At 44.2% G+C, this 19,232-nt stretch overlaps 1 protein-coding gene across 3 annotated transcripts in view; it reads right to left on the reverse strand.

The window, feature by feature from the left end:
• The window catches only part of DROSHA (drosha ribonuclease III), a 276,733-nt gene that overhangs the window by 136,569 nt on the left and 120,932 nt on the right, over nucleotides 1–19,232 (reverse strand). For all 3 annotated transcript variants that reach the window (XM_077269726.1, XM_077269724.1, XM_077269725.1), the window contains exons 13-16: nucleotides 15,751–15,920; nucleotides 14,059–14,183; nucleotides 6,713–6,812; nucleotides 3,059–3,166 (exon numbers count right to left, since the gene is read on the reverse strand). In XM_077269726.1, the coding sequence (XP_077125841.1) occupies nucleotides 3,059–3,166; nucleotides 6,713–6,812; nucleotides 14,059–14,183; nucleotides 15,751–15,920 (503 nt within the window). The remainder of the gene's footprint in view (nucleotides 1–3,058; nucleotides 3,167–6,712; nucleotides 6,813–14,058; nucleotides 14,184–15,750; nucleotides 15,921–19,232) is intronic.

Genomic DNA, 19,232 nt, shown 5'->3' on the forward strand with positions numbered 1-19,232 from the left:
AGCTAATACTCACCTCCTGTGCTGGTGCCGTTGCAGCAGTATCAGTCCCGGGCTCAGGTGTGGCTGTTATGACACTTGAGCCTGGTGCCCAATCAGTGCTGGCGTCACTGGCCCCGCCTTCGTACAAACTGAATATGAAGAGGAAGTCTGGACTGCAGCCAATCTCTGACTTCCTCCTCATGCTCAATTCATACGAAGGCGGGGCCAGCGACGTCAGCGCTAACTGGGCTCATGTGTCATAACAGCCGTACCTGAGCCTTGGGACCACAAGTGCTGGAAAGGCCCCAGCACCGGAGAAGAGTCTACGTTTTTTATTTTATTCAAGCCAAAAATTTTTAAATCAAGAAGGGGCTGTCCCAGTAGTGGATAATCACTTTATCAAAAATGCTATGATGCATATTTGAAAGGGAGGTGCTAAGTTTAAATCGACAAAGCAGCGGCTCCTTTTCATCTCTGTTCTGTTGGTGGGATGTGACTGTTGACTCCATGCTAATTGACAGCCGGCCCCCCGCTGCCTGTCTGAAGGGAGCCTAACATATATATACACAACTCATCAGCACACTGCGATTATAGGAATAATAAAACTCCAATATTGCTGCACAAGTTAAAAACGTAACGCTATATAGTTATCAGTTATTGATTAAAAAGCCATCCGACCACGTCTAGGTGTACCTTTTAGTATGGATGGTCCCTAGCCACTGACTGTCTTACCTCTCGATGTGACAAAACAGCCTCATGTGAATGGGAAGCCAAAAAGGAAACCAGGAATAGCTCACAATTAAAACCTTTTTTCTTTTTTGTTTAGTACATATCGGGGGAGGTGTGGCCCCCTCAAAAGCTCCACACCCTTATCCACCCACCTTTCCCTCATAAGGTTTTAACTGCCACCTATGCATGGTTTATTTTTCACTCTCCATTCACATGTGAGCAGACAAATCACCAAGGGTGCCCAAACTTTTCATTGGCCCTTTTTCCTTTTTGTAATTTTTAAAATGACAAAAAAAAAAAAAAAAAAAAAAAGATCGTATTTTTTGCCAAAAATACACAAGAAATGTGTCATCTTTAAGTTTAGGCCTTATAAGGATAATTTAATAATCAACTTGCTTAACTGTTCGCAATAACAGTAATTTTGACCATGGGTGCCCAATCTTTTACATGCCACTGTACTCATTAGTCACAGTGTGCTGACATATTGCGTATGTATATGTTTATATATGGGCTACATAATGTATGTGTGCATAAGGTGTGCAGGCCCTATGTGCTCATGCAGTAACTTCGGGGACCTGGCTGTCAATCCCCATGATGTAGGCAGTCACGCCCTGTCGGCAGAGCCGCCCAGAAGAGGAAGAGCTGCTCTTTAATGCGGAGCAGCCGAACCGCTGACAGGAGCGGTGGGTAAGTGCTCGGAGATGGCCACGGTTAGAACAAGCAGCTACTTGGCAACTACCTTCCTGGTATTTTTTTTACAATGAACTTAAAATTGAAGTCATGGATAAACCCTTTAACCGTTTTCATTCCAGGTGGCTGTGCCAGGAATTGTAAGTCCTTTTGCTTGAATTTGGCTGGACTACAGAACCAGATGCAGCTATTAGGACAGACTAGATGCTTCTGTAGGCACCAAACCATTTTGCTCTGCTAATAACACACATGCGGTCTATTGTTCGGTTATACTCTGGAAAACCCATTTCTAAGCATTTCAGATTTCAGCACTCAGACATTTTGGGAAAATTGACTGGTTTACTTGAGACTAACTGCAATCATTTTCTGGATCATCAACAACTTGGAGGATTACAGAAGTAAACTGACACAAACAAAACGGAGAAACCACACAGAAGAGTCTAGAACAATGACAAATCAACAAGCCGTTAACACAGTGCCATCTGCTGTTCGCCCTAGATAGTGATGCGGCATAAGCCTATAGCTGTTGTACACTCCGGCTGTACACTGCAGCCGTAGTAATGTAGTTACACACTGCTCAAATTATCTTTTTTTCTTTTACTTTTAACTCTGGATTTTGGACTAATAGGTAATTCCCAATTTAGAATCCTTTTTGAAGACATATTATAGCTGCATTTCTCCTTTCTGCTGGAAAGTATGCATTGGCAAATCTGACATAACATGTAGGTTTTCAGGAAAGATAAAGGGTCATGAGTATTAAAGTTGATGGCCCAGACTTGAAAACTTTTTAAAGGGGTTGTCCTCAACTCCGATAACCCCTTCTTAAATACTATATTGCCCCACATATAAATAAGAGAGCAGACATTGTTGGAACGGCATCAGGTCTCCCATGGCTTGTTTGACATTGTAATAACACGTGAGCACTGCAGACAATCCGCGTTCGCTGATGGCCTGCTCGCTCACACTTTCAGATGAAAATTGGACACTTGAAAAGAGTGAGAACTGCAGCCCTTTAATGGCCGACGATTGGCTTCAGTGCTCAAGAGGCAATACAATGTTACGTCCTGCGAGAGCCGGCATCAACATTGCTGTAATGGTACTTTGGCGGTAGGGCAGCATCTGGTATTTTTATTTTTTACTGAGTAATTTTAAGTAAAGGTTGTCTGAAGAGTGGACAACCCCTTTAAGTGACGTGACAACCCTCAAACAATTTTCATAGTTCTAGAGGCAAAAAACACAAAAGCAAAAAAAATTAGATAGCAGGTCCAAGCTCCAGTTTCTCCTCACACTTCCATTCCCCCATGCTTTCCGACTGCTGCCCCCAACCACAATGGAAAGCACTGAGCTCGCTTTCAGCGCAATCTAGCGTAGTTTCATAAGAACGGTGTGAAGTTGCCTTTGCATGCCGAGTAAAATCTACATAATTAGCTGCTTCCATTAGAGCCGAGTTGGGAAATTGCTGTGCAGCTACAAAGGTGTGAAATGGGTCTTTTCTACTGAACGCCATGTGGCCTTCTCCACTGCTTCTTAAGCACTGCTGCTCTTTGGTAATGTACAAGATGGGAGTATGGAGGCCGCCCTGCTCACGGGAAGACATGTGCGGCTACACAGAGAGCCAGCCAGGAAGGTCTCAAGGTCAGGACTTATTAACATTAATTACCTGGCAGACATCCGAGCGAATGCCAGTTTTCCAGAAACCCTGGCTACTCAGTTCTACTGTCACTTCACGCCTCATTGTGTTCTTCTGTCTGATCTTCTGAAGAGCTTCCTAGGTAAATGAAAGGAAAATGGTAGGTTGTGAAATCTCTGGGAGAAAAAAAGACAACAGCCTAGAGGTGGAAGAAATCAGATCAGATAATTATGCCTCGGTAAGATGCCGTACATAGAGGACGGCACCGGAGAAATCCGATTACATCGCCCTGATGTCGGCTCAGGCTAGGGACAATGGAGGCTTCAGCCAAGCAGGACAGCATCATGTAAACAGGGATTAGGCGGACCATAAAGCCAACGCTGCAAACAGCCTGACCACGGTGAACTCGATGATTAGGTTATTACAGCGAGTGCACGAGCAGGGAGCAGGAACATGGGAGCACGGCTCCAATACTAAATCACTGACAGCAGGCACACTTTGCATAATCAGAGAGAAATTAATTACTGGGTGCCGAGAATTCTGCTGGCAAAGCATGCACCAAGCACAGGCAGAAACCGGGGTGTGCGAACCAATGACTAAACTAGGAATAAGCAATTGTGTCACATAGGGTTAATTACAGGGGAGAAATAATCATAATCCAGCTCTGTTCACATCTCATTTTTTCACATGGTGTACTTTGGGGGTATGCTCCAATGTAAAGGCGAGCATTGCTAAATGCTGCCTCATAAAAAATTGTCCATCCCATGACACATGATTTTTAGTGTGCCGCTCTGCGTAGGGAAGTGCAGTAGACACTATTTTTTGGTATACGTTGGCTGCACTGGGGCAGACAGACACATTAAAGGGCCATATGGGAAAACACTATTAACCTGCAGATAAGGGGTTATCCGCAGATTAATAGCGTTCTGAACCTGCCCAAAGCCGGCATTTTGAGCCCCACTACCGAAATGAAATTAACTACTCCGGCAGCGTCCAGTGGTCCATCACAGGTCCACTCACTGAGCCCCTGGCACTGACTGACAGCAGCTTACCATTAGGGTCAGCTGTCAGTCAGGCCCATGGGCGCAGTTACAGCCGCCACTCTACATACACAGAGCAGTGACTGAACCTGTGCCGATGCCAACCCTGTGACGGACCACTGGACGCTGCCGGGAGGAAACAAGTTCATTTCCTCTTGGCAGCAGGGCCAAGTAGGATCAGAACACTATGAACCTGAAGATTAATCCCTTATCTAAAGGTTAATAACATTTTTTCAAGTGACAGGTTCCCTTGAGGCCGGTTTCACACGTCAGTGGCTCCGGTACGTGAGGTGACAGTTTCCTCACGTACCGGAGCCACTGACACACGTAGACACATTGAAATCAATGCATCTGTGCAGATGTCATTGATTTTTTGCGGACCGTGTCTCCGTGTGCCAAACACGGAGACATGTCAGTGTTCGTGGGAGCGCATGGATTACACGGACCCATTAAAGTCAATGGGTCCGTGTAAAACACGTACCGCACACGGACGTTGTCCGTGTGCAGTCCGTGTGCCGTGCAGGAGACAGTGCTACAGTAAGCGCTGTCCCCCCACATGGTGCTGAAGCCGCCATTCATATCTTCTCTGCAGCAGCGTTTGCTGTAGAGAAGATATGAATAATCCTTTTTTTTTTTGTTTCTCGTGTTTAACATAAAGCTCCATGTCCCCACCCCCCTCCCACCCCCTGTGCGCCCGCCCGCTGTTATTAAAATACTCACCCGCCTCCCTCGCAGTGTCCTGTCCTGGCCGCAGCTTCGCCTGTATGCGGTCACGTGGGGCCGCCCATTACAGAAATGAATATGCAACACAACCCCTATGGGAGGTGGAGCCGCATATTCATGACTGTAATCGGCGGCCCCACGTGACCGCTCATACAGTAGAAGGTGAGGCCAGGACAGGAAGCAGCGCCAGCGAGGGAGCCGGGTGAGTATTTTAATAACAGCAGGCGGGCGCCCAGGGGGTGGGGACATGGAGCTTTATGTTAAACACGAGAAACAAACAAAAAAAAAAAAGGATTATTCATATCTTCTCTACAGCAAACGCTGCTGCAGAGAAGATATGAATGGCAGCTTCAGCACCACGTGGGGGGGACAGCGCTTATCTCTAGCGCTGTCTCCTGCACGGTGCGTGTGGTACCCAGTCGGCACACGTGTGCCGCACGTGTGCCACACTGATGTGCCACAGAAACGCACGGGCACACGAACACGGATAATTCCGGTACCGATTTTTCCGGTACCGGAATTATCTGGACGTGTGAGACTGGCCTTAAAGGGAAATCTGTCCGCAGGTTTTTACTATACCATCTGAGACCCCGACTCCAGTGATGTATCACTTACTGGGCTATTTGCTGCAGTTCTGACAAAATCACGGTTCTATCTGCAGCAGATCTACCAGTTCTATGAAAGCAGAGCTCTGCATAACCTTACCGATAGCTGTGATTGGCAACTTTCTGTGTACACTCTGCATAGGCAGAAAGTTGCCAATCAGTGGTGGGGGCGGGACTGTTCAGAATTCATAAGTATAGACTATATGGCAGCAGGTTTACTATTCCTCCAGTGATAATCTCCTGCTGATAAAGCAGTGCTTTTATCAGAACTACAGCAAGCAACCCAGTAAGTGGCACATCGCTGCAATCAGAGTCTGTCTCTACCAAACGTGGCAAAAACCTCTCTTACTACATGGGCAGTAGTTAACACAAACACTTGATTGCCTAGGTAAAAATAATGGAGGCATCTTATTTTTTAACAAACTACCCAGTGTGTTATTATACAGAGGTATAGGGAAATAAATGAGAGAGTTTAATGTAATATTTGCATGTAACTGAACACTAGGCTTCTACAGCCAGTGATACTGGTGGGCCCTTGGTACCCCAGTCTGTCACGGCTTGTGACTGCATTCATGAGCACACACAACCCTTCTCCTAGACGTGGAGAATAGATAAAACAAGAATAAGCCGGGGAAGAAATCTCAGAAATAACCGCAGCTTCTCTCTCAGTCAGGACAAAGAAGCAGATTTGATCCAATTCACATGAGTGCATCTCTAATGCAGACTATGTGCTTGGTATCGGCGGCAGCATCTGAGCGCAGGAGACAAGCGATCTGTCAGGAGGCGCTGACCTTGTGTGTGCTACATGTACAGCTAATGGGTCACTGACCAGCAGCGCAATCCACGCAGTGCACGCACCAATGATCACAGATTGGAAACTTTTTTTGGAGGATTCAAATGTCTCACGCTTTTGTGGGGAAGAAATATGGGCAAGGAAAACTAATTTTTTTTTAATGTTTTTTAAGTCTGATTTACAAGCAGAGCGCAGACAGCAGATTCTAGATCAGAGACTGAAAGGGAACACCCTAGGAAATATATAGAAATAGATATTACAAGTAGAAATACCACTAAAGAACAGGGTGAAGAAAAGAAAACTTTTGGAAGGGGAAAGAAAAGATTTGTGCAGAGCACTGAAGACAAAAAGTAATTTAAAAGGCAAAACAGTTTGCTCTTAAATATCTTTCCACCAGAAGCCTGTACTGAGTAAGTTGCAAAGTATTCCTTAGGGATTTAAGTGACAGCACTGGAGATCATGCTGAACGGAGACTGAACTGTGCCTCATTAATTGTTCTCTGTGGGTAAAAAATAAAGCTTACCTCCCTCTGGACCAATTTCTGCTTATCGGCTTGTTTGACTTTGGGGCTGTTGGCCAGCAGATGGCGCAGTTTTACATAGCTTTTCCATAGCTTCTGGTACCTGCGGAAAGGTGAAGAACTGGTCAAAGAGCAGGTCCTAAAATGTGTGCTCACCGGGAGAACGCCGCAATGGTGTAACGCCTCAGAAACCTCATGCTTTACTGACTTAATAACAGAGGAGCTTTCAGACCGTTTTTCATCAGACGTCACCGCTCTCCCCCTGTTGAACCCAATTCTGTCCCATTTAGTAGTAAAATGAAACATTTCAGAGAAAAGATTCTAGGTTTATAAAAGCGCTGTCCATTTGAATCTAAGTAGAATGTCTTCTGTGTACCTGGAACTTTATTATCCCCATCAAAGTAAATGACACCCTGTCGTCGTCTCACTTCATCCACAGACAGGCTATTTTTCTTCATGCTCTTTTCTCAAGTTTCAGCAAACATTATGTGGATTGAGCACCTTTTAGCACAACGCAAAAATAGAGATAAATAACCAGTATCCCTTCGCTGCAGTCGCTCTGCGGAGCTGGCTCCATAAACGTTAATAGGTAAAATAGCAAATTCATTTGGGAAGTGACAACTCTAGTGCGGTGAAGCATAGAGAAAGTACAGATCTTCTACCCACAAATTTACTGAGTAATTTCCCTCACTTACCAACTGGGGAACTTTTCTACTTTGTAGTTTCGGTAGTGATCATGGTTATTCTTGCTGTTCGAAATCTCAACCTGGCAATACCCACCATGGAGCGTGTCAGGGTGTGTAGAACCTGCTCTATACATGGTATATGTTGGCTAAAAGGACCTCTCACTTGCTAAAAAAAATCCCCAAGCTCCCCAGATTCTGCAGCTTTTATCCATATTGCACTACGTCACTCCATCGAACAGATATTCACATTTGTTTCTTTGGAATGCAGAATGTGAAATCTCTGCTTGCAGTCCACTGGGTGGACTGCAAGCGGCTTGGCAGAGTTTAAGACTGTACAAGATCAACTGTCGAGCTGTGATTAACAGTGTCTGGGAGTTAGGGGTGAAAGTGTGTGCCCTCCTGAGAAGACTGAAGAAATGCCCACTTGGACTAGGAACAGAGATTTCACATAGTGCCCTCCAGAAGCAACAAATGTAAATATGCCTACAATGGAGCAAAGCAGTGCAAAACAGAAAAAATATTCGGAATCAGGGGAGCTCACAGATTTGTAAAAGGTATTAACAAGTGGCATGTCCTCTTTACAAAGCAGGCATATGTATCTAACAGCTGAGTCCGTAATTGAGCACTACTAGCTGCTGTTAGCCATTTAGAGGATGCTGTCAATTTTTGATAGCAGCATTGAAATGACACTGTTGTTGGTCATCACGTGCACCGGCTTCCACCAGCACCCCGTAATGTCATTGCAATGCCATATTGGTACCCTGTGATGTGCAACCAAAAACGCTGCAGAAGTAGAGGACAGGATATTTCACCAATTACTGTAAGGGAGTAAGGGATCATGCAGACAAGCGTGGAAATCAGATTTTTTTATCGCATCGCACACCAACACATGATATCCAATAGTGCTGCTCAGAAAAACTATTTTTCTTCTTGGTTCAGCTGTCAATGAGAAATAAAATTGCAGCATGCATGATTAATTGTATGGGTGAGTAAAACAAGAGAAAAGATCCCAAATGGACAATCTGAGTGGCAATCTATTCTTATGGATAGATTTCTGTAATAAACCTAGTAAGCTGTATGTGATCATGTACGGGTTTTCATGTAGTGTACAAAAACTTATCACCCCGACGTCACATGGATGCAAATGAGAGAAAAATCTGGATGAAACTTGGACGATTTTTCCTACGCTCGTCTGCAGCCGTCCTAAAGGTTGTGGACAGTGTAGGGAAAAGACTGTCAATGGATAGATGCACAGGACTGGGAGACCCCAGCTCTATCTGCCTACCCTCACCCACAGCTAGCTGAAGCACTTCTCATTGTCTCTGCTTCTCTGATAATGGAGAGGGATCTAACCAGAGAAAGGACAGGAACTTACAGAGGAAGGAAACAACTAACGGCTAACACGATAGTGCAGACAGGGGTAAGACCAGATTTCCTGCAAGTAACTTGATTTACAATTTTGCCATTTAGCACACTGACTATCAAATGGAGACAAGTCTACTAAAACAACGGTAACCAATTAAAAAGTTATTAAAGCATATTATACCAATATTGCATTCTCTAAAGCCAAGCTGTCAGTCAATACATGCTGCTCAAACCACGGGCAACATGAATCAGAGCCTGGCTGCAGTATGTTTTTCTCTGAAGCGCTCCAGCATTTCAACAAAAGCATTGTCTCCTGGCCAACTTCTGCCCGCACCGCTCTAGATAATTAACAGGTCTCCCCATGTCAATCACCTGGAGTGGCCTGTGGAGAAGATGACTGGGGAAGTATCGCGCTAGTCATATCTATAACTATGGGGACCATTGGGCTCTTGAAAATATGGCCCTGATTTATCAAAGTATTTAAAGCCAGAAAACGGAAAACACACTTAGAAAAGTCTCAAGTTTTTGCACAATACAAAAGTTGGTAAAAAATGTTGTGGCTTTTGAAGTTTTCACGCCCGCTTTGGGAAGCTCTGCCAAAATGGGTGAAGCTAGGGAGAGGACCATCAAGTTCAAAATTAGGGGTGGTGGTTTTATGCCAAAATTGTTATTCCAGTCTTTAACTGGAGTAGCACAAGGATCTAAAAGATGCACCCAAACAAAACTGGTGTGCACCTCTTATTCACTTCACTTATCCTACTCCTTCATGAATCAGCCCCTTTGTTTCCTCTGAAATGAAATCATGCAGCCAGGCTCCAATTCATATTGCCTGTGGTGTAGGCAGCCTCAATCAATTGATAGTTTCTCATTAAATAACAAAAAACCCCGATTACAAGCTCCTGTTAAAGGGAACCGATCATGTAAAAAAAATGCTACTGAGCTGTAGATATGGGGTTAATCAGCAGATTAATAGCATTCTGAAGCTGCCCTGCGCCGGCACTGAGAGCCCTGATGCTGGGAGGAAATTAACTTTATCGCTCCCAGCAGCCTCGGGCTTTCAGTCATAGGGGTGGCTTCACAATCACCGCTCTGGAAATGACTGACAGCCAGCTCGGAATTGGTGAAACTGTCAGTTGGAGGTAGGGTGCGGTTATAGCCTCCACCCACGATGTATGGCTGCTTGGAGGGATAAAGTTCAATTCCTTTCGGTAGCAAGGATCTCAGTGCGGCAGCCGCATGGCGTCAGAGCTATCAACCTTCAAATTAACCTCAAAACTACAGGTTGATTGTGTTTTTTTACATGACAGGTTCCCTTTGAATGATTATTTTTTTTTTTATTGTATTGTTCTAATGTTTTTCTTTTTGCCATTTTTTTGTATGGCTAGCATCATAGGTCTTAAGATGGAAGCAAAATATATAAGTCACAGTGCAGGAACAAGGTCCATCCATCTCTCAGTTCCCTTCAAACCTGTCGATAACCATGTACAGACGTGTGCGGCTCGTGTAGGGGAATTTTTGGGGTATGTAAATTTCAATGTTGCTCTTTATTCTAAATAAATGTAGCTCAAACAGGGCGTGCTTCAACGCTGATCTCTGTCTTGGAAAGGATATTAGAAAAACTGTATTCTAGGCACAAGCGTGAGGAACAGTGCGGCTGCTGGAATATTACTTCTCTCAAGTACAGTACCATGTTGGAGAGGGAGGCTGAGATAGCCAAGTATGCAGGAAATGTTTGTGACACCCAGGTAACCATGGCAGTAAGTAAACCTATAAAAACACAGACATATACTCACCAGGGTAATGGCTAGAGTCAAAACTGACAATGTTACACAAGCCAGACTCGACTATCAGTAATGAACCAATCATTACCAGTATCGAGAAACACTAAAAGCGTCAGAGATGAGCAATTACCACTTCTAGGCAGGCATATATACATTTCTCACCTGGCATTCTTCCTGCCGAGGGTGCACTCCTCCCCAGCGCTGCCATTTGTCTTTATTTTGCTGAATAATAGTGTTTATATATCAGAGGATCTAACCTGGGTTTTCGATCTTACAGCACAAATCCCCCGCTGGTAACCAGCCATGGATAATTAGGCTCTTGTCTTTCAAAGTTCTCAATAAACAATTAGCGCAAGAACATGAATCTTCATTAAACACTTTATTGAAACCACGACAGTGACAAATCTGTGTAAACAGGAGTTCAATGTACGTAATCAGTATAAATGGCGATGTTTTCTTTACGTTCTAGATCATGAGCTGCGGAATGAAAGGGAGGAGGTGGGGGGCCGACACGGAGAAGACCCAGGTAACAAGGACACGAGACCGGAAATTCTGTGCAATGGTCGCACTCTGGTTTCTTCGTATATTGGATTTTCTATCACTGTGCTGCACCCTGCTGAAAATATATTCCATTACATTTAGGAAATGACCGGTCTCTAGACACTGACCTCAGCATCCTCATTACTGACATGCCTAACCGCTCATCATGACGGCTAGCAGAGGCCGCTGTGCCTGCACGTCATTTCATGGGGACCGGCAAGCAGCACCGTTCCGAAGAAAAGGATTCCAACAAAGTTATGAAATGTACTATAATGTCTGTTCCTGATCTAAGGATCTAGGCTTCTAGTTGAGATGAATCTGTGCTGCACTTTATGCACATGCTCAGTAGTGACCAGTGCTGGGGAGTCTGAGTCAGGGAAATGGAGGAGTCACAGGTTTGGCTTACCACCTCCAGAACCGTGGCGTCCAGTACAATTTATGAGGAGCCAGTGAAACGGTGCAACTCCTTTTTCTGCCAATAGGGGGCGAACACTGTAGATGTATTTTAGCATTCAGTGTAGCTGTATCCATACATGACGGCTACAGGGAGACCAAGTTTTATCACTCACAGCCTCCGTCGATAGTCTTGGCAGATTTACATGCAGTGCTATTCTTTCTGTCAAAATGACAGAAGCCATGATGGAACCTGATAGGACCAATTTTGAATCAAAGGTGGTCCACAAGGCACTAGTTGTATCGGTACCACAGTGGAGTTGGCAGCCTGTTGTGGGCACGATTGTAAAGCGAACTTATGATCCTACCACCGATTAAGGGAGGCCAGGGAGGTTGGAGAGCTATATAAAAAAACACAGCTCTGCTATAAAGCAGTTGGATTTAGTTAATAAAAAGAGTTGAATTACGACTTTGAAACCTTGCCTTCTCCATTAACCTCTGCATCATACCAAATATATACAGTCTCAGGAATTTTGTCATTTCCACTATGGCCACCAATGTCCTTGGAAATCCCCTATTGAAACCCCTCCTGGTTTTGCCTTATGTCTCTGTACTAAAGGGGCCGTCTGTTCATAGCTGGATAAAACTGCAGCGTGCAACAGTAATACAGAAAAAAACAGCTCAAAATATAGAGGCTACTAAGAACGCCTCAGCATGGAGAAAGCCATTCCTGCCCGTATGGCACAACGAAGATCCACGATAAAGTCTGTCAGCCGTGTTCCAATTGGAAGGTAAGCTATAGTCCAACACATTAACAAAGACTTCTTCAAGTAAATCCCAACGTAGAAGTTATTTTTCATTTTCCTACGCATTTCAGACTCACAGTCTGTGTTCATGGATAAAGATAAATCCATGAATAAGGATTTATCCACGAGTAATGACCTCGTTACAGTCTGAAACACGTAGGAAGAGGAAAAAAGAACCTCTACATTGGGGTAAACTTTTCTTTTTAATGTGTTGGAATAAAGCTTATATTTCCCTTCCAACATAGCTAGAGAACTTTCTTTCTTGGATATAAGATTGCGGAGAGCCTGTCTGTAACTATGTATTAAACATGTTCTTCCTTCTCAATTGTTATAGCTTACAGCTCGACACCTAGGTTAACGGCCACCTCTGCAGTCTATCAGATGAGGCCAGTTTCCTCTGCTAACAGCCTGCAAGTTTGGCACTGAAGCTTCAGCGCCCGTGTGCTTCCACGTGGTAAAGCTGCCTTTGCTAGCATGCGCAGTTTGGGCCGGCAGCTCGGCCAAGCCGCTGGGAGTGTACCGCTACCCTGCAAGCAGGAAGCCAGGAGAGCAGCGAGCTACCACACAACAAACAGGAGATCCAGCATTGAAGGTCATGTACAGTTAGACCACCCACATGATAGACTATGCACATGACTCCTACATCTTCCCATCTATCTCCATTTCCAGCTAGTGACTTCCTCAGAGTTCCTGTCAGATTCGGAGACGCTGTCAGCAGTGATGTTAGCGGAAGTTATGAAGTGACGGCGCTTTATGTGACCTAACCGCATATCTGACAGAACATTTCTTCTCTTCAGGTAGCCGTACCTCACTTACACACTCATTCTCACAATTCTACAGCCAGACAGCTTCTTCTGGGAGTCAGTTAAAGGCATGAATCCATTAGGATTCACTGTAAATATCAAACTCAAAGGGGATAATCCACATTGATCAGATTGTATGTGTACACTCTGCGACATCCTAGGTGAGGAGTAAATCCATATCTTCTGTGAAGCAATTTGGTGAATACTAAGCAAGAAAGTCCATTTACTCCATGTATCTGAGCTCGGCTTCCACATATGGAGAGCGCGGACTGCTTGAATTTCACACTTGCAGCTTTTTCTTTTCAATTTAAAGACACACTCCTCCTATCAAAGTTGTCACCATCTTAATATATTGCAATCATCGTATTATACAGCACTGTGTACGTACAATTGCTCATTTTGCCTTTCTACCCAGTTAACTCATCTTTCTCTGCTCTATGTAGAAACAGGAAGTCTCGTTTCCCAACATTAATCATTCCCCTCCAACTCCTGACCCAGCTGCTCTGCTTCTCCCTCCACCAGGGACTTTTGCAGAAGTGGGAAAATAGATTTCCTGTTTCTACACATAGCTTACAAGGCTTCAGCTAGTGAGTTTGTAATCATGAGATGTCATAGACCTAATGGAAAAGAGAAGAATTATCTGGGTAGAAAGACAAAATGAGCAATTGTAAGTACATAGTGCTATAATATGATTGCAATATTTAAAGAGGATGCAAATTTTGATGGGAGTGATTCCTTACGATCTAACAGGTGTCTAGTATAACCATGGGCCTTGTTGTCCACAGCATCCAATCACAACTTCCAATTTTTCAGAATCTCGTAAAAAAGGAACACTGCTCTCTGATTGGTTACCACAGAAAAGATGGCATCTTTTATAAACCACCCACCCAGTATATTTCTCCCATTGCACGCATTTCTTTGTAGTCAATGTCTAGGAAGGTAATACCAGTACTATGCTAAATAGCGAGGACTTACTGTGGGTCTCCGGCATAGCTGAGCTGGGCAGGTCTTATCCCAAAATGGACGATAATAGGGAAAGTAATTACTTCTGGGTTAAATTGCTCCCGGTCAAGCTGGTCAATCCGAACAGAGCTCGGTTTCTGCAAATTAAAATAATAGTGAAGCAGTTACCGACAACAGGGAATAATCAACACTATAGTAGTGTCACCGTATCATCCTTTTAGATCTGCAGGGGTTGGAAGCCTGTCAAAATCGCTCTTTAGCTGGTGTAGGAAAAACCCTAGGACGTTGGTCTACAGATTTCACAGCTCCTTCCTCAATGTCAGCTGGAATACAATGACGGTGGGGAAACATCAATGTTGTCCTAGGGGACAGGAGAAAGGGCCAAACTAGGGGGCTCTTTACAGAGAAGTGCCTACATAAACAAAACCCTCAGCTACACGGGTGGAAGAAAAGAAAACCTACAAATACTGAGGAACCTATGACACAAGGTGAGCTCCAGTACTGGGCAGAAGGTTTAGACAAAAATCCTACAAAGAATCATTTCACAAATAGAAGGGTTACTTTATCTTTATCAATGAATACAAAGTGAATGCACAAAAGAAAAATGGAAACCACATGCAATACTTGGGGTGACCACAGTTTGCCTTCTAAAAAGCATCAATTCATCAAGGTACAGGCACAAACAGTTTTTTAAAGGAATTCGGAAAGAAGGATTTCCAAACATCTTGTAGAACTAACCACAGATCTTCTGTGGATGTTGGCTTGGGCAAATCTGCTTTTCTGGGACATAAAAAAGGGCTATGGGGCAGTTGACACTAATGAGGACGTATTTTGTGCTGCTGGAGGGCATTATGTGTGGCATTTGGTTGGCAATCTTTGGTGAAGATCTTTGTTGAAAGCGTTGTTTGCCTTCGGTAACAGTTTGTTTGGTTTTTTTTATCTAAAGGCTTAAATTTGAAGCTAAAAATCACTTTTGCAGTTTCATTTAAACTTTTTGCACCTTTTACCCTCTATAAAACCTTGTGTTGCATGGTCTATTGTTGGTTGCAGAATGAGTCAACTGATAATCAGTCAGGGAGTTTGTTAGGGTACCGTCACACAGTGCAATTTTGATCGCTACGACGGTACGATTCGTGACGTTCCAGCGATGCATTTACGATATCGCTGTGTCTGACACGCTACTGCGATCCGGATCCCCGCTGAGAATCGTACATCGTAGCAGATCGTTTGAAACTTTCTTTCGTCGTCTAGTGTCCCGCTGTGGCGGCATGATTGCATCGTGTGACACAGGTTGTATACGATGTGCGCACAGTAACCAACGGCTTCTACATCGCAAATACGTCATGAAATTATCGCTCCAGCGCCGTGTATTGCAACGTGTGACCGCAGTCTACGACGCTGAAGCGATACTTATACGACGCTGCAACGTCACGAATCGTGCCGTCGTAGCGATGAAAATGGCACTGTGTGACGGTACCCCTAGAGAAAAGTTTCTAACGGCTTTAAGTCTTCTTATTAGGCTCAAATGATTTATGCCCCCCCCCCAGAAAACATTAAGGCTGAAAGAGCAACAAACCAGAGCCTGAAAAGGAAAACAGTGCAACAATTTTACTGAATTATTATTCGCCCGAAATATGGTAAAAAACAAACAAACCCTGAAGCTTTATGCCCCCGAGTGATGGCATTTTACAGATGTACAATTACCATTTCTGGGTTGGTGACAATCATTCCTTTACATTCTTCTGCATACTTCTGCCACTCTAGTTCCTCCCACTGGAGCATGTTGGCAATCTCCTCTTCCGGGACTAGAGCCTTGTTACTCCTCAGTAAGTAGAGCAGGACTTGGTGCATGGAGAGGACTTCCTTACCCCCATCTGCAAGGTACAACACATAGAATAGCTCCCTTTTAAAGAGTAACTACATTTTCAATTTGTTTTTAGAATTTTGTCAACCATGGAAAGTTATAGAACTTTAAAAGGAATCTGTTTTTAGTCCTGTAGAACATGTGCATGTAAGTGGCTTCCAAACCATTGCTTTTCATAGGTCTATTTGCCTGCGTTCAGCTGCACTGATGTCAGACATCTGATGGAGTACAGATGATGGCAGTGAGAAGTGCAGCACTTGTCTCCTCCTCTCAGTGCTCCGCTTATCAGTATAATGTCCAGCAGCAGCTTATCTCCAGGGTTAGTGAGACACAGGCGCTGAGCTGATCCTTTCACTGCCATCATCCGTACTCCAAAGAAGCTATTCGGATATTAATGTAGCTAAAGGCAACTAGACTAGGATAAAGCAGGGATCTGGAAGCCACGTCACAGGCAATTTATTTTTGAAGGCGTTAAGACAAATGCCCTAACAAACTGATTTACAAAGTTTTATAGCTTTTCATGCTGGAATAAATTATTAATAAAAAACTAAAGTTTATCCACCAAATACAGCAGAGATGTATTCCCCAAAGTGTACACACATCAATATACCACAGCCTAATAACGCTGAGCCTTCTCTGTCCAGTTCTAACTAATAAATGTATTTTATAAAGATAACAGAAGCGGAGACAATAGAGCGGTGCAATAAATATTCTATGCAAGTTTGTCCTGTTGTGATCAGAACCTGAATTTCCTATTTAGCAGTTTCTAATAATTTTTTTGTCGATCAGATGGTGTAATACAAAGGCGATACACAAGTGGGCTGCCACCCAGCACAGATCGCAAACGGCCCAGAAATATGGATTGCGTTGGTACAGAACAAAGAAGCGGAAGGGCAGAGCGTCCGTATACTCCACCTCCCGTTCTCATTCTGTCCTCGGCCTTGCTAGCTGTCGGCGTACGAGGAGTTTTTTCTCACTGCGGAGACCTTTAGGGTTGTCAGATTATAGCTATACCTTATGTATGGGGCAATCTGAACTGGTGGAAAGTTTGTATTAAGCCCTTACATAAGACTGGGAGTCCCATAAACATTTTAATCTGAAAAAATAATTTTTTGTTTCTACAGCGTTTTTCAATTAAAGAACCTCTGGCGGCCATCATCACTTGTACGTTAGAAAAAAAAAACATGGATATCTCCATAAATCTGAAAATCAGAGCAGCTCTTTGCAGAGATCTGCATTGTTATAATCATCGGTTATTAAGCATTAATAAGGCTGGACGCTTAAAAAAATCCTTATTTTTTTTAATCAACTTTTTATTTGATGTTTATCATTTTTGGGTAATTTTTTTTTTGTAAAATAAGAACCAATAAAAATAAGAATTGTAAATGACTACAATTTTCACACTGGCCAGCTTAGAGATCTCTTCCCAGGCATCTTATTACCCACTAGATGGTAGCCCGATTCTAACGCATTGGGTATTCTAGCATATGTATGTAGTTTATTTATGAAGATTTTAGAATAATACACTGAATACACAGGATTCAGCCGGCCGCGACCAATTAACGAAGCGTGGTTCAAATCCCACGCCAATTCGCGGCCGGACTGCGCCTGTCGCTGATTGTTCATGGCCGGCCATGTAGTATATAACAGCCCACATAGTAAATAGCACAGCCACGTAGTATATTGCACAGCCACATAGTATATAGAACAGCCCACGAGTATATAGCACAGCCCACGGAGTATATAACACAGCCCACGGAGTATATAACCCAGCCCACGGAGTATATAACCCAGCCCACGGAGTATATAACACAGCCCACGGAGTATATAACCCAGCCCACGGAGTATATAACACAGCCCACGGAGTATATAACACAGCCCACGGAGTATATAACACAGCCCACGGAGTATATAACACAGCCCACGGAGTATATAGCATAGCCCACGGAGTGTATTAGAGCCCACATAGCATATAACAGCCACGTAGTGTATAACACAGCCCACGTAGTGTAAAACACAGCCCACGTAGTGTAAAACACAGCCCACGTAGTGCATAACACAGCCCACGTAGTGTATAACACAGCCCACGTAGTGTATAACACAGCCCACGTAGTGTATAACACAGCCCACGTAGTGTATAGCCCAGCCCAAGTAGTATATTGCACAGCCCACGTAGTATATAGCACAGCCCACGCAGTACATTGCACAGCCCACGCAGTTCATTGCACAGCCCACGTAGTATATTGCACAGCCCACGCAGTATATTGCACAGCCCACGCAGTATATTGCACAGCCCACGTAGTATATTGCACAGCCCACGTAGTATATAGCACAGCCCACGCAGTACATTGCACAGCCCACGTAGTACATTGCACAGCCCACGTAGTACATTGCACAGCCCACGTAGTACATTGCACAGCCCACATAGTATATTGCACAGCCCACGTAGTACATTGCACAGCCCACTTAGTATATTGCACAGCCCACGTAGTATATTGCACAGCCCACGTAGTATATTGCACAGCCCACGTAGTATATTGCACAGCCCAAGCAGTATATTGCACAGCCCACGTAGTATATTGCACAGCCCACATAGTATATTGCACAGCCCACGTAGTATATTGCACAGCCCACGTATTATATTGCACAGCTCACAGAGTACATTGCACAGCCCACGTAGTATATTGCACAGCCCACGTATTATATTGCACAGCCCACGTAGTATATTGCACAGCCCAAGCAGTATATTGCACAGCCCACGTAGTATATTGCACAGCCCACGTAGTATATTGCACAGCCCACGTAGTATATTGCACAGCCCACGTATTATATTGCACAGCCCACACAGTACATTGCACAGCCCACGTAGTATATTGCACAGCCCACGTATTATATTGCACAGCCCACGTAGTATATTGCACAGCCCAAGCAGTATATTGCACAGCCCACGTAGTATATTGCACAGCCCACGTAGTATATTGCACAGCCCACGTATTATATTGCACAGCCCACACAGTACATTGCACAGCCCACGTATTATATTGCACAGCCCACGCAGTATATAGCAATGTGGGTATCATATCTCTGCTAAAAAAAGAATTAAAATAAAAAATAGTTATATACTCACCTTCCGTTGGCCCCGGATCCAGGCGAAGCGCTTACCGACGCTCCACACGCGCTCCGGTCCCAAAAGTGCATTGCGGTCCGGCGAGATGATGACATAGTGGTCTCGCAAGACCGCTACGTCATCATCTCGCGAGACCGCAATGCATGGAGCGGTCACCAGATCGTCGCGAGGAGCGGGAAAGGCCTGTTTTGGATG

This window comes from Ranitomeya variabilis, chromosome 6 (assembly GCF_051348905.1).
Source record: "Ranitomeya variabilis isolate aRanVar5 chromosome 6, aRanVar5.hap1, whole genome shotgun sequence".
Taxonomy (NCBI): Eukaryota; Metazoa; Chordata; class Amphibia; order Anura; family Dendrobatidae; genus Ranitomeya; species Ranitomeya variabilis.